Below are 16,954 nucleotides of genomic sequence, written 5' to 3' on the forward strand. Positions count from 1 at the left end.
TTGAACCCGGGCATTCGGGGTGACGGGCGAACACTTTAACCACTAGTCCAGCGGCCCCGGATTGTCAGAGAAACATTGTGCATACACGTCTACACATATACATGCTAATTCCAATATACTTGTGGGTGCAGTTAAGCAATGGTCAGAGCTTAATGACTTGAAAGGGGAGGGGCGGTTTGGGTAGCCTGGTGATTCAAGCGTTAGCCCTTGAAGTCTGCGGTCCGGGTTCGATTCCCACATGGGTACAGTATGTGAAGGCCATTTCTGGCGTGCATCGCCTTGGTAAGCTGGGATATTGTTAAAAGCGGAGTAAAACCTCACTAGCTCATTCACATGAAATGAGGACCAGGCTTCCTCCTAAATAAGTTCAAATATTGAAATACCCCTTCGTCTGTCTGCTCGCTTCAATGTCATCATATTTATCCATCCGTCAGTTAATGGTTGCACTAATTACACACCGTTCCAGTTTCGCACACAGCACGCGCTACTTCGTCTACACATACACTGGAATTGGACCCCAGCAAAGTGCCTCTTTGAACGCATTACCAACTGGATAATGTAACACATGTTTAAGGAAGCAGTTTGTGTACGTTAATAGATTTCCAATGTTGTCTATGTTCGTACTTAGGGCAGAGCTTCTTCAGGTGTGGACATTGTATGCTAAGTTAAACCTCCCCATGTTGAAAAATAATACACCTGTTACTTTTTTCCAGATTGTTTTTCCACAAAATATTTTCACAATTACTGTTGCAGGGAAATGATTTTGACATTGTTGCTTTAACACAGTGATAAGCTGTAAGTCCATGACATGTGTACAGGAACATAAGAAGAAATCCATCAGATGAAACATAACGGTAATTAAAGAGGCTATTGTCGGCTAAGTACGGAGCATATTTTGTTCAATCATAATATCGTTACACAAATGTGTGTATTTATAGATGTGTTTGACATTAACTGAATATTGATGAAAACAACTGCCTTTGTAACCTTTTACGCTTTGTAATACTTTTTCCAGCAAACAAAGGTTCTCGTTTAGACTGTTTATTTTACCCTGGCGTCGAGCAATGGAATATTCATTACATTACGAGACATTTAAGTATTTCTAACGATTGATGGCAGGTTAGGGAGCTAGTCTGGAGTGGTTAACAACCTGTCAGTGGGACCAGCCATGATTTCACTCAAGGTAGAAGTGCTTCAGTGAATGTAGGCCGAGTGGTTGGACATAATCATAATTCTGTGAAAAATAATGTTGTTTCCTACCAACCAATTTTTCGAAATAGACGAAATAGATGCTATATCAAACTCTCGTCATCTCATATAATATTGGTAACTGTAATTGGTCAAAATAAGGAAAAGCGCAAAACCTTTTAACATATGAATGCGCACAGCGTCTACGGACCGTCCGCGTGGTCTAGTGGTAGAGCGTCCGCCCGGAGAGCGGAAGGTCCCCGGCCGCGTCATACCAAAAGACGTTAAAAGATGTTAAACTGCGGCATGGTATATCAGTGTGCTAGCACTATAAATCGGCATCAGTCCGGACTAGAATAGGAGGCATGCACGTCGCTATATAAGTGTAAAAATCTTGGACGCGACGTTAAACCCGATTTCACCTAACCTCACCGAAGCGTCTACGCATCCTATAACCTGTGTTTCGTTGCGAATATGGTTAATCAATTAAAGTAATAATGTGACTCTATGGGGTCAAGTTCGTGTTTGAACTATTTATTTTGCTTGTTTGTTGTTGAACTCAACAATAATACAGCTGTGTGATCTGGGCCTGTAAATTATCGTGTTTGGAACAGACAATCCATTGCTTAACATCATGAGCTACAATCCACACCGTCGGGTACGATGCCACACAGCCTAGCCACCGAGCCAGACCACCCGATCCACGCCGTCGGGTACGATGCCACACAGCCTAGCCACTGAGCCAGACCACCCGATCCACGCCGTCGGGTACGATGTCATACAGCCTAGCCACCGAGCCAGACCACCCGATCCATGCCGTCGGGTACGATGTAACACAGCCTAGCCACCGAGCCAGACCACCCGATCCACGCCGTCGGGTACGATGTAACACAGCCTAGCCACCGAGCCAGACCACCCGATCCACGCCGTCGGGTACGATGTCACACAGCCTTGCCACCGAGCCAGACCACCCGATCCACGCCGTCGGGTACGATGTCACACAGCCTTGCCACCGAGAAAGACCGCCCGATCCACGCCGTAGGGTACGATGTCACACAGCCTAGCCACCGAGCCAGACCGCCCGATCCATGCCGTCGGGTACGATGTCATACAGCCTAGCCACCGAGCCAGACCGCCCGATCCACGCCGTCGGGTACGATGCCACACAGCCTAGCCACCGAGCCAGACCACCCGATCCACGCCGTCGGGTACGATGCCACACAGCCTAGCCACCGAGCCAGACCACCCGATCCACGCCGTCGGGTACGATGTAACACAGCCTAGCCACCGAGCCAGACCACCCGATCCACGCCGTCGGGTACGATGTCATACAGCCTAGCCACCGAGCCAGACCACCCGATCCATGCCGTCGCCTCTTACGGCCAGGATCGTTTGCTTGGGGCCAATTCTAACCCGGAAGCCCAACGGGTACGCCTATCATACCAACAATGATATTACCTATATCAGTGTACCTGAAACAGTGGTTCACTTGAAGAATCATTATGTAAGGACATGTCAGCCTCGCAATAACAGTCGGTTGCTACCGGTTGCTGCGAATTCCCGGTGTGAATATTGTAACAATGTTTGGTGAGTTTAGAATTAGTCGCAATTCTTTTGAAATCATGACTTTTATTGTGACACGGATACGAATAGAAATACACAAAGCCGTTGAAGTTGGTGATTTACGAGGGAATATCAGAAAGATTTTAAAATGAGCCTGGCGTATCTAGGTTGTTTTTAGGCTGACGTATGAAACAGTTATATTAGTATTCACAAGTGTTTCTTTAGACTAACATTTAGTCTCTGAAATCTTATATTACACAATATCCTTCTTGACTCTAAAAATAAAAAAATTTCCTTATGTTGATTTCTGTGGAATAGAGCTAGCTTGAGCTGGCTAGACTTGCTTTTGTATGCATTTCTAGATTATTATTTTTTCATAAAATAAATATATTCCACGGTCATGGTGCAGGACTAGTGTTTCTTGAGTCAATCTTCACACTTTGCCGTGTTTCAGTCCAGTGACTTGTCGATTCGAGACTTAGACTCTGAGCTATTCTACTCCTTAACATTGAAATGGAAAAAACTATCTTTTCACCCTGGAGAGTCAATCGCTGATGAATATTGATGTACGGTTGCATGCTGTTTGTAATTACGGGAGGAGTTCCCAGCATATGCCACAAATAAACATTAAACATAGGCTTGTGTCAGACGGGTTCCCAGAATGCTATGACAGCTCCGCTGGTCACCACCTCCAACGTCATTTCAACCAGATATTCTCGCCACGCATGGGGTTGTCATTCTATCCCAGGGACAGGTGATGAGTTTCAATCATTACGATTCCGACAGCAGACAAGATTCCATGCAGAGTAAACACTTTGGGCCCCTCCAAACTAAGCTTAAAGCAACCAGATCCACTACGAACATTATATCCCAGCCGCCTTATTCACCAAATCTGGCGACGCATTTAGCTGGGCAGAGTTGCGTCCCTTGAGCACGCCAGGAACCTTTGATTGTTGGTTCGAATCCTTATTCCTATGATTGTGGGTTCGAATCTCAATTGGCTCCTATTAAGTTTCTAGGTTTATCAGAACCATTCCCGTCCTCGTGGGTTTCACCAAAGTGGTAAACGTCTGGGATCTGCATCACTTCGGGCTTTCCTAACAGATTAAGCTGCAACACTGTGATATAACTGGAATACTGTTAAAACCTCTCTCATCCAAGTGACTACCACCTGTTTCAAACTTGAAAAAGCCTCGTGGGTTTGACCAAAGTGACATACGTCCAAGGCCTGCAATAGTTCGGGCTTTCTTAAGCTGATTGAAATAATGTTTAAAGAGGCGTTTCATCACAGTCCCTCACTCCGTCCCTCATACAACACTACACGTGGACAAACGGGCTATCCGAATCAAATTAGTTTCGAAGTATTTTATCATAACCCGAAGTATTTTATCACAACCACACCATCAATCATTTCGACAAGCAATGACACACGTGCAACACGTATTGTTTGTTACACACCCTGTGTCCCACATATTTCTATTAAAGGCGATAGAAGTAAGAGATGATAAGCTTAAACCGACGTCAGAATACCGACATGTCCAAATACTGTCTTATCGGTATAGTACTGTTTTGCGTCTACACGTGGATCAACTGAGTTGAGAACTTAACCACAAGCGGTCCTATTGACAGATTTGTGAGGGAGCCAAAACGACATGTCATATCAATTTAAATTCTTATCAAGGCTATTGGGCCAATAAATTCATTGTTATTGACAGTACACTTATAGCCTAGGCGACTCGGGGAGTGCATGTTTATATAGATTTGTTTTACTGAGTCTGCTTTTTACATCGTTGTACAGAAGGTGACACCTTAATAAACTATTTTCTCTCTGTGCCCCATTTCTTGTCGAACATCTAAGTGGCTACTTAAACGATGATCCGATAACGTCACCTCGTTCACGCGGTTAATTGTTTTTACGGGAATTGCCCTTGATACGGATGACTGGACGATGCTTTGAACAGTATTTCAGGGCGTGTCTGAATGATGTGGATATACACAGAAACAGGGAGAATCGGGTTTCGATCCCACTAGGTTTCTGGAACGCCTGAGGGACGCAATTCTGTACAGCGACTTGACAACCCCTGTCCTTTATATGGATGAAATTGACATGCATTTTCTTAGCGAAGGTTATTTGTAAGAAGCTTGGTTACTTGGTTACATTCGAGCTGACTTTATCATACCCCTTACCATTCAAACCGATAAAAAGCTGAAACCTGCGTCACTGTCAACCAACATTAATCGAACGCCTACCTGGTGCAAGGACTTGTTATATAGGTCCGTGCCTGGTGTAGCGGATAGAGCGTCTGTCTAGAAATCGGAAGGCCGGTGGTTCGATTCCCAGTCGTGTCAGCCAAAAACATGAACATATGGTACTAATCGAGGGCTGAGCGGCTCGGAGTAAGAATCGGGTATCCGTGACTCTCTGTGTATCTCTCTGTGTGTATCACTCTCTCTCTGTGTCTCTGTGTGTGTGTCTCTCTCTTCTCCCTCACACACACACACACACACACACACACACACACACACACACACACACACACACACACACACACATCGCTATGTAAGTGCAATGATATTGACGCGACGTTTAACCCCATATTTCAACCATCCACATGTTATTCTTTCACGCTCGGGTATAATTGAAATACTGTTATTAACAAAACGACATTAACCCCAACTCACACAATCGCAGATCATGTAGATACTTACCATCAGCGGAAAGTAGCAGCTTGCGAAGACAACAGTAATTCCAATGAGAAGCACCACCATCTGAATCTCGGCGTACCTCTTGTTGTTGCTCTTAAACTTCCTCGCACACCCACCTGGGGCATTAAGTATCCCTTGTTTTTTCCTGATCCTTATGAGAGTGTATATAACAACTATATTACAAATGATGGTCACGAAAATAGCGATTAAAGCTATAACAGCATAGAACAAATTGAAGGCAATATTCACAGGGTCCTTGCTTACATAGTCAAAGAAGCACCATGTTTTGGGATACTGGTATATATTTTTTCCAAATCCCATTAGAGGAAACGAAGCAATCAATATTGACAACACCCATGAGCCTATAAGTGTGACTTTAGCATATGTTGCTGTGAGCCTTGTGTGATATAGATACGGATGACGGACACAGATGTAGCGCTCCACTGCCATAGAGGTAACGATGAACAGTGTGGTGAAACTGGCAAATATCATCATGAAGGAAAAGTAGTGACACACAGGCATGCCACCTATCCATTTGAAATTATTCACATATACTGATATAACTACAGGTGACAGGGCGCACGTCCCGAACAGGTCTGTGACTGCTAATCCCGCGACCAATTTGTAAAACAAAGTCCTTCTTTGCTCAATGGCAGACGTTGCAAGGACGAAGAGGGCCAAGAGATTTCCGAAGACCCCGGTGCCAAACATGACACTGGCAACCATTACGGTGTGGTTCCGTTTTGCAGCGTCCACAACGAACCCCCCGACACTGATATTTGCTTCTATCCCTGCTGTGTCATTGATGAGAAGTAGTTGCTTCTCTGTCATGGTGTATTGTTCTGAAGTCGTCGCCATGACATAACCCACGACAAACTTTAAGCAACTCACATTTATCACCCAACGTGACTGTTCACAAACATTTTATGAGCCTCTCCCTGTCATGTTCATCGCCCTAACCTCCACAGCCAGGAAAAGATGTCACTTTTGTTGTCGAAGATCACGTTACACATACACACAAACACATGAATTATACTCTCCTTGGAAGGTTACCTTTTATATCCTCCGTTGGGGTATCCAAGTCACAAGGTCTGGAATATTTCTAAAAACAACTACCACAGCAGGATATTCCTTAGGTTTAACACAGCCTGCAGTACACTGAAGCTCCTACATTCACATTCCTATTCCAATCACTGGACCGTGTGGCTTGAATAAAACTGTCGTCTGCTCGTCATACGTCACAGCGCGTGCCACGATCTCTTTTCGAGGAAGTTTCCCGGGGCGAGTTGAGCTTGGCGACCGTCAATCAATGTTGTTTAACACACTGTACTCATATCCTGAAATCAGAGAGTCGATTAATTAGAACAGATGTCCTGTGGCAAAACAAATTTTCGTTTTAACTTTGAGAACAGTTTGTCATGTAAACATACGATCATTAACTCACCCTTCAACCTATCACGATGTACGTGGATTCGATCATATATTATACTCACTGTAGTGTCAATTCCTCACAAAATACCTATAAACGTCAAATATTATTCATCCAATTGATCTGACAGAGAACATTTCAGAAATTATTTTGGGGGAAAATATTTGTGTGTGATATCAAGCTTTACACAACATCGTGTATGAACGGGGTGTTCATGCTGTGAAAGGGGTAGTGGGGTAGCCTAGTGGTTAAAGCGTTCGCTCGTCACGCCGAAGACCCGGTTCGATTACCCACATGGGTACAATGTGTGAAACCCATTTCTGGTGTCCACCGACTATATTGCTAAAAGCGGCGTAAAACCATACTCACTCATGTTGTAAAGTAGAAATCCTGAAATTCACATGGGTAGTTATTACACAGTTTGACGGTGGGTGCACATCTTAATGGCCATGCTGTAAGGACGTTGTTCAATAGCACAGCATGTTGTATGCATGTTGATAAGTGTAGCTGTAAAAACCGCCCACGTCGCTTAGTATAGATCTGAAATTCTAGTGTGGGAAAAAGATCAGTTTACGCTGTATAGAAATTACTGTCGGTGGTTCAAGCCAACAAGGCGGTATCATATGATACCCACTGTGCACAGTGTTACGCAGGTTGGAATTGGCGATTTATATTAATATACCCACATGCTATCCAGTTTATCAAATTACCGAAACATAAACACACCATGTCCCTGGGCTATCATCTCTGTAGCAGACGGAAAAGCGTTCAAAATATGTTAGCGACAAATGGAGTTAAACACAGAACTTTAAGGTAACCACAGGCGATTACTATTAACCTCCGTATTTTAAAAATCGTATTGGAATTCAACCAGTTTGAAGGTTGTTGCCTGTCATGAATAATTACAGTTTCATTCACAATCTTGGGTTAGATTCCCTGTATGGGTACAATGTGTGAAGCCAATTTTTTGGTATCCTCCGCTGTGATATTGCTGGAATATTGCTGAAGGCGGCGAAAAACCATACTCACTCACGTACTTAAAGCACTTCCGTGGATACCAGAGACTAATCGTGCCCGGACAGTCAAAACCAATAACACCTATAACGATTGCCCAAACAGGATGATTAAAGACCCCGGTGTGTATTGTCATATTGATCAGTTTATCCTGCGATTGTCAGGCTACGCTGTAGTGAGTGAGTGAGTGAGTATGGTTTTACGCCGCTTTTAGCAATATTCCAGCAATATCACGGCGGGGGACACCAGGCATAGGCTTCACATATTGTGTAAATTTGGGAAATCGAACCTGGGTCTTCGGCGTGACGAGCGAACGCTTTAACCACCAGGCTACCCGACCGCCCCCTACGCTGTAGAAAATAGACATAATGTACTTCTGAGGAAGACTTTTATGGATGTCAACTTCTTTATCATGTGGAACACAACGTTTCGGAGTATATATTTACCGCTTCATCAGGTGAATAAATGCTGTGAGGCAGAGAACATATATATTTACCCCCGGCCTCACGTTTGCCCATTGTCCATTACCAACCAATCAGTGATAAGTTAAATGTTTGCTTCCTTTTGTACATTTCTAATCACGTCTCAGCGCCGTTATCTGTTGGCGTCCCTTGGTAAGTTTCCACCATTTTTATCTTATAACTTTTGTTGTTTTGACAGGTCGAATATATATGTTCTCTGCCTCATAGCATTTATTCACCTGATGAAGGAGTAAATATATACTCCAAAACGTTGTGTTCCGCATAATAAAGAAGTTGACATCCATAAATTCTCTTCCTAATGTGTATTGGGGCGGCCGGGTAACCTAGTGGTTAAAGCGTTCGCTCCTCACGCCGAAGACCCGGGTTCGATTCCCGACATGGGTACAATGTGTGAAGCCCATTTCTGGTGTCCCCCGCCGTCATATTGCTGGACTATTGCTAAAAGCGGCGTAAAACCATACTCACTCACTCGTTGTGTGTATCACTTCTAAATGCCTTTCAAAGAATTGTACTTCTGTTCAGAGAAATTACTCATAACACATAAGAAACCGGTCTATTTCTCAATTGAATGTGCCCGTGTTGGCTTGCGCTGTATCAGGTGAGTTGCCTGTCTCCCTGACACAATGACAGTTCCTTTAGCAATGGAAAGGATTTATAAAATGTCTCGGTGCATGTACAAAGAGCACGTGATAAAATGTTTGTTATTTTGTGTATGAAAAGCATTACAAGGATCACAAAGAATCGGCCACTAATTTTATATAGTTTTTACGCAAAAACTAATGTTTTGATATGATTTACTCTATGGTAACGTTATATTCTGCATGTTGTGTTGCTGCCGAACTAATGTTGTTTGTAGAGGCACTGACTTACGCCGGTATTCACGTGACCGGCGACCCAGGTTCGCAAAGAATTGCATGTGATATGTTTAAGCGAAGAATCGAACTGTATCTCTATTATACTACAAAGAACACGTCTCTCTCCCCTTTGTGTATATGAAACTTATTGTCATACACAACACAGTGGGAACAACATCGTTATTGTATCCTTCTATTGTTCATCGAAACTAAACTGTTCTGTTAAACACAGTCAGGACATATGAAAAACGTCTTTCATTGAGTCAAAATTGATTTCTTTACACCCTGACGCACACAGCTAAATACATTAACCCAAGCAAGCTGTACTGTATCAGATCACATCCAATGCAGATACTGCAAGCATCAAAAGGCATGCAAATTGTGTGAGTCGCGGGTGATGCCGGTGGTGCTAGGCATGCTAACCATTTTCCCGAACACCTGGTGTCATCTCTGATTTCAGTGATCCATTCATATAATTTGCATCTCAATATTGTTTTTTACGCCCAGTGGAATTTGTTTTGGCGGGTACTCGAGACTGGCTATTCTCCGGAGTTGACGTTACATTTACCGAGAAATTGAAGTAAGCCTTTTTCATATCCTGGTGTTGACGTTACATTTACCGAGAAGTTGAAGTAAGCCTTTTTCATATCCTGGTGTTGTCGTTACACTTACCGGGAAATTCATATCCACAGGAACTCATAAATCATTAGTAAGCATTATAATGTATGTCATATTTCTAAAACTACGTCACTTTCAAAGCAGAGTGAGTGAGTGAGTTGGGTTTAACGCCGCTTTCAACAGTATTACAGTTTTAATGTGAGAGGAGAGCTCGATATAATGCAAGTCTCAGACCACTTTGGTGAAATCCACGAGCACGGGTATGGTGCTGACAAACCTAGAAACATAATCGTGGCGAACCGGGATCGGAACCCACAATCATAGGTGTCTGGCGTTTCCAAGGGACGCAACTCTGCACAGCGAATCGCGGCGCCTTAGACCATTGGGACACCCGTTCAAAGCAGAACAAATTCATGGGTAACAACTTCTTTAATATAATATTGACGTTTCATGATTAGTATAGAAACGTCGCTGTAATAATATATTACAGAAGTTGTTATCCATTAATTGGTTCTACTTTGCTATCAGTAAACTTTTAAGAAATGCATATCAAACAAAATGTCACTTTCAATGTGTTTATGAGAAACATATGGCATGACTAGTGATGTTTTAAAGTTCATCAACATGTGCATGGTTATAAGTTGCTTTATCATCACTGAACAAGTGTCTCTGTGCATTGCGAACCAGCATTTCGTTCTCATTGAAGTAAGCGTCTTGGTCAAAAAGTCATTTATAATTTGGTCAAAATGACCGTTGATTATATTACATACATCATACCACACACACACACACACACACACACACACACACACACACACACACACACACACACACACACACACACACACACACACACACACACACACACATGGGTGCAATGTGTGAAGCCCATTCCTGGTGTCCCCCGCCGTGATATTGCTGGAACATTGCTAAAAGCGGCTTAAGACCATACTCACTCACTCGCTCGCTCACTGTGATTGAATATAGTTGTAGTGGTCGTTGTTAATAATCTAAAATGTGCAAATGCCATGTAGTGTGAAAAACTGTTATTTTCATCAAAGTAAAAGGACATTTTGCATGATCATAACCCCTTGTATATACATACATATACAATGTATTCTCAATTCTCATTACATGTATACTGACTACTTGTGTTTCATTTTCTGATCATAAAATAGTGTCATATTTTCAAATGTCGACCTGACTTTGTTTAATCAAATTGAAAAGTGACCTACTTATTTCCACTTCCCACACAAGTCGATTTACGCTTTTATATTTCATATGTCATTGGCGGAGGTAAACTTAAAAACTAAAATGGCAGATCCACGAAGGTAGACATGATGAAAGAAACATGGCGTGAGGTTGACTGCTACAACATAACTCGATGCATCAAGAACAAAGGCATAAATACTGCAATATGTACCCATATGTCATTACAAATATACCACATGAACTGAGACTTCAAACTTCCTACGTATGTGTACATAAGAACACGAAGAGAGAATGGAATGTTATCTACGGCAATGGGTGTAAACGCTCCCATGAAGCTCCACGATAACACTTAAGTGTTTCTTTAGCAATTGATATTACAATCTTTGAAAATAAATCTTACAATTAGTGTGGGACCGCCCCCGTGGTTTAGTGGTAGAGCGCCCACCCGGAATCATACCAAAAGACGTTAAAAGATGGTACTTGTTGTTACCCTGTCTGGGGCTCGGCATTAAGGGGCTAAAACAAGGACTGCTCGGCCCGGAGTCAGTATACTGTGTCTGAGTGGGGTATTCATGTTAAAATGTGGCATGGTATCTCTGAGGGCATGCACGTCGCTATATAAGTGCAATAATCTGGAACCCCATTTCACCTCACCTACAATTAGTTAACAAAAACATACAACAGGTTGTTCTCGTTTATCGTAATCCGTTGTCTAATCATATTTCTAATGTTATTATATTTTAAGAGGTAAATGCGTATATAAATCAGGAATACACCACCGCCCTACATTGTTTACAGATACACAGCTTGGATTATTGTAATTGTAATAATGTTAATATGAAATGTATCAACGAATATCATGTACCTTCGTGTAAAACCAAACAAAACGTATATCATATACTGTACATGTATTTTGAAACATAAAATCATTTTAACATGTAAGTATAGATCAATAATTGCATCAGCTTGTCCAAACTCTCGTGAAACCCTCGCAAAGATTTGTTAGGTATCAAATTTCTTAAACTATATAGTTCATACCATATCCGGTAGTCTGCCATACAGACCCTGAATCAAATATAGCCAATAACACCCATGCAGGTCTATAATATTTGGCAAGTCTAGATCACTGCAATATCTGAAAATGAAGTCTCCTGGCTCCTTTTGATTAAATTTTAATACTATTATTTTAACTACTATCTTTTATCCGTAAAATATGTTTCAGAGACTAGATGTTAGTCTTCATATCCGGTTATGTAATTCAAAATCAAAACTACAGTCATGTATAATCTTGTTCTACACATGACATACATAAAACCATTAATCACTGCCTCACAATGCAAAGGGAATGTGTTGTTTAGTTAGAAAGAATTACTTCCCTGTACTGGGACTCCCTCATTCGTTTCGCATCAACGATTTCTGTTCCATCACCGAGCATCAGGTGATTATCTTAACCTACAGCGTTGTGCAAAGGGAACTACTGATAACCCTACTTCCACCCACCGCTCTTCCATGCTCAAAACCGTGTCAAAAAATTAAAGCAACTTACTTCAATGCTCACCTGAAATAGTTACAGAAACGACATCACGACACGAAGCGCTTACCGTCGAATCACATGTCACTGAATCAAGGACACCGAATCCAGCTGTGTTTAAAACACAGCTCCCTCTACTGCTTCTGTATGAAGATCCTGGTCATTGTGATTACCTGTAACGTATTCCTTTCATGGACGGGAGCATTTGTTGATGATCACGGCGGCGCGGAAATCGATTAGAGCCTGATAATACTGCTCCGGTTCTGAATAGAGGGTTTTCCCATAGGAGCAGTTTTAAGTGCTCCCTTACAGTAACTCTGAACCCTATCCATGACCTTCAGTATTTGCACAGCAAGGTCACGTGAGCTCTAGGTCGTGTCAGCATGTAACGGTGTTGGAATGACGGTCTTAATTGTTTGGCTATGGTCGTCTCGGCATTTTTCGTCTGTTCACTATGCTAACCGCCATAGGTATGCACACGGGGGTAAAAACTACAGTCACATACACAACCTACGGATCTGAATAGTAACTGTATGTTAATCAGAAGAAAGTTCTGTTTACAACACAACTCACTATGATTACAACACAAAACATCCAGATTACAACACAACACATCCAGATTACAACACAACCGTCCAGATTACAACACAACACATCCAGATTACAACACAACCATCCAGATTACAACACAACCATCCAGATTACAACACAACACATCCAGATTACAACACAACCATCCAGATTACAACACAACCATCCAGATTACAACACAACCATCCAGATTACAACACAACACATCCAGATAACTACACAACCATCCAGATTACAACACAACACATCCAGATTACAACACAAGCATCCAGATTACAACACAACCATCCAGATTACAACACAACCATCCAGATTACAACACAACACATCCAGATTACAACACAACCATCCAGATTACAACACAACACATCCAGATTACAACACAACATCCAGATTACAACACAACCATCCAGATTACAACACAACCATCCAGATTACAACACAACCATCCAGATTACAACACAACACATCCAGATTACAACACAACACATCCAGATTACAACACAACCGTCCAGATTACAACACAACCATCCAGATTACAACACAACCATCCAGATTACAACACAACCATCCAGATTACAACACAACACATCCAGATTACAACACAATACATCCAGATTACAACACAACCATCCAGATTACAACACAACACATCCAGATTACAACACAACCATCCAGATTACAACACAACCATCCAGATTACAACACAACCATCCAGATTACAACACAACACATCCAGATTACAACACAACCATCCAGATTACAACACAACACATCCAGATTACAACACAACCGTCCAGATTACAACACAACACATCCAGATTACAACACAACCATCCAGATTACAGCACAACATATCCAGATTACAACACAACACATCCAGATTATAACACAACCGTCCAGATTACAACATAGCCATCCAGATTACAACACAACACATCCAGATTACAACACGACACATACAGATTACAACACAACCGTCCAGATTACAACACAAGACATCTAGATAACAACACAACCATCCAGATTACAACACAACTCACTATCATTGCAACACAATCGTCCAGATTACAACACAGCTATCCAGATTACAACACAACACATCTAGATTGCAACACAACACATCCAGATTACAACACAACTCATGATTACAACACGTCACATTTAGAATACAACCCAACACATCCAGATTACAACACAGCCGTCTAGATTGCAACACAACCATCCAGATTACAACACAACTCATGATTACAACACGTCACATTTAGAATACAACCCAACACATCCAGATTACAACACAACACATCCAGATTACAACACAACCATCCAGATTGCAACACAACCATCCAGATTACAACACAACACATCCAGATTACAACACAACCATCCAGATTACAACACAACCATCCAGATTACAACACAACCATCCAGATTACAACACAACACATCCAGATTACAACACAACACATCCAGATTACAACACAACACATCCAGATTACAACACAACACATCCAGATTACAACACAACACATCCAGATTACAACACAACACATCCAGATTACAACACAACCGTCCAGATTACAACACAACACATCCAGATTACAACACAACACATCCAGATTACAACACAACACATCCAGATTACAACACAACACATCCAGATTACAACACAACACATCCAGATTACAACACAACACATCCAGATTACAACACAACCATCCAGATTACAACACAACCATCCAGATTACAACACAACACATCCAGATTACAACACAACACATCCAGATTACAACACAACACATCCAGATTACAACACAACACATCCAGATTACAACACAACCGTCTAGATTGCAACACAAATCATCGTGATTACAAACAACACATCCAGATTACAACACAACACATCCAGATTACAACACACATTACAATAACACAACACATCCAGATTACAACACAACCGTCCAGATTACAACACAACCATCCAGATTACAACACAACACATCCAGATTACAACACAACACATCCAGATTACAACACAACACATCCAGATTACAACACAACACATCCAGATTACAACACAACCGTCTAGATTGCAACACAAATCATCGTGATTACAAACAACACATCCAGATTACAACACAACACATCCAGATTACAACACACATTACAATAACACAACACATACATATAACAACACAACACATCAACATACAATAACACAACACATTCACGCACAATAACAACATTTCCACATCCACACAAAACAATGCAAGTACTATTCACATCAGTTATAAGTTCATCATTCACATACAGTTACACTTATCGAAGTTATCAGAATGACTGGTGATCAGATATCGCAATAAACAACACAACATCAGTTGCATTGTCTCTCTGCCCGTCGCTCTGCAAGCAAATCTATTGTATTAGACCATACATCTCAATCACTTCTCCAACATAGTTAAGTGCTGCCGGGGAGAGTCAAATTGGTAAATTATTAACTGCAGCATGAATTTGGAAATTACTCAATTTTGATTGGTCGGTCAGGGGTATGAAAGCACAATGACCATTTCTGATTGAAACTGCCGATTTGACGGCCGCATCACCGCGGAAGGTAATACTTATGGAAAAGTACTTCTTTTTCAGTCGTTGTGAGTGGGCATTCTAACTACAGTTACTATTCAGTTACTATTCAAAGTATGTGTGCAATTTACGAAGTCTTTGGTGGTCATGTAACCAGTGAAGATCCGGGATAGAATAGGTCTTCAGCAACCCATGCTTGCCGTTAAAGGCGACTATGCCTGTCGTAAGAGGCGACTAAAAGAATCGGGTGGTCAGGCTCGCTGACTTGGTTGATGCATGTCGTCGTGTCCTAATTGCGTGGATCGATGCTCATGATGTCAATAACTGTATTGTCTGATCCAGTCTCGATTGTTTACAGACCGCCGTCATATAGCTGGGATATTGCGTGTGGCGTTAAACAACAAACAAACAAACAGAACAAATCTTAGTCAATTATCTACATTTTGTGAAAAAAACAGGGTAGAGAATGTTTTTCAAGTTTGTTTGTTTTGTTTGTTTGTTTGTTTGTTTGTTTGTTTGTTTGTTGTTTTGGGGGGCGTATATACGATAAAGACGTCATACCATTTGAGTTCTACTAATGACGTGCTGTGCAGAACGAAACCTTAGAATTCTTTAGGGGTGTACCCTTCATATTATCATTCGAGGTTGCTGTGCTACATGCTTTTAATGTCTGTCATTAGTTCGAGTAATGTATAACGGTGTTAAAACAAGTGCTTGATCATGTGCAGTGATTCCGTCATTCAGATTGACAACCCACCCAAAGCGCTAGACTGAACCCATGCCGCTTCACTGTGTTTTAATGTAGAGCTGGATTACCTGTAGCCTGAACAGGACTAAATTTAACATTTGAAACTTCACGCTGTACGTTCAGTTTCAAATTCATTTTAGCACGGTTAAATCTACAGGTAACCTATATCTAGATCTACATTGAAAACACAGTGTGTTTATCTCCCTGTATTCTGTAACATCTTATATACTATCAAACGACACGGGAAAATAAGTAAATGGCTATTGTTATTGTTATATAACTAAAGTAACCTCTATCTGAAGTAGTGAGTAAGTAAGTTTAATCCGGCTTTTAACAGTATTCCAGTTATATCACGTCGTGTCAGCTTACTGTGGGAGGAAAGTCCGAACTGATGCAGGTCTTAGGCGTTAACCACTTCGGTGAAACCCCGGAGCACGG

The 16,954-nt window shown here is 41.7% G+C and overlaps 1 protein-coding gene across 8 annotated transcripts in view; it reads right to left on the reverse strand.

Annotated features, from left to right (window-relative positions):
* Nucleotides 1–16,954, reverse strand: part of LOC124116750 (prostaglandin E2 receptor EP4 subtype-like) — a 64,465-nt gene that overhangs the window by 5,894 nt on the left and 41,617 nt on the right. Inside the window, exons 1-3 of one of the 8 annotated variants that reach the window (XM_046478234.2) lie at nucleotides 12,771–13,039; nucleotides 7,256–7,426; nucleotides 5,461–6,794 (exon numbers count right to left, since the gene is read on the reverse strand). In XM_046478234.2, coding sequence (XP_046334190.1) covers nucleotides 5,461–6,315 — 855 coding nt within the window. In that variant the 5' untranslated portion in view covers nucleotides 6,316–6,794; nucleotides 7,256–7,426; nucleotides 12,771–13,039. Of the gene's footprint in view, nucleotides 1–5,460; nucleotides 6,795–7,255; nucleotides 7,435–12,624; nucleotides 13,040–16,954 lie in introns of those variants that run through there. The other 7 variants (XM_046478229.2, XM_048399505.1, XM_046478233.2 and 4 more) reach the window with 7 other exon arrangements.

The sequence above is a fragment of the Haliotis rufescens genome, unplaced genomic scaffold (assembly GCF_023055435.1).
Source record: "Haliotis rufescens isolate VD_foot unplaced genomic scaffold, xgHalRufe1.0.p SCAF_2, whole genome shotgun sequence".
Taxonomy (NCBI): Eukaryota; Metazoa; Mollusca; class Gastropoda; order Lepetellida; family Haliotidae; genus Haliotis; species Haliotis rufescens.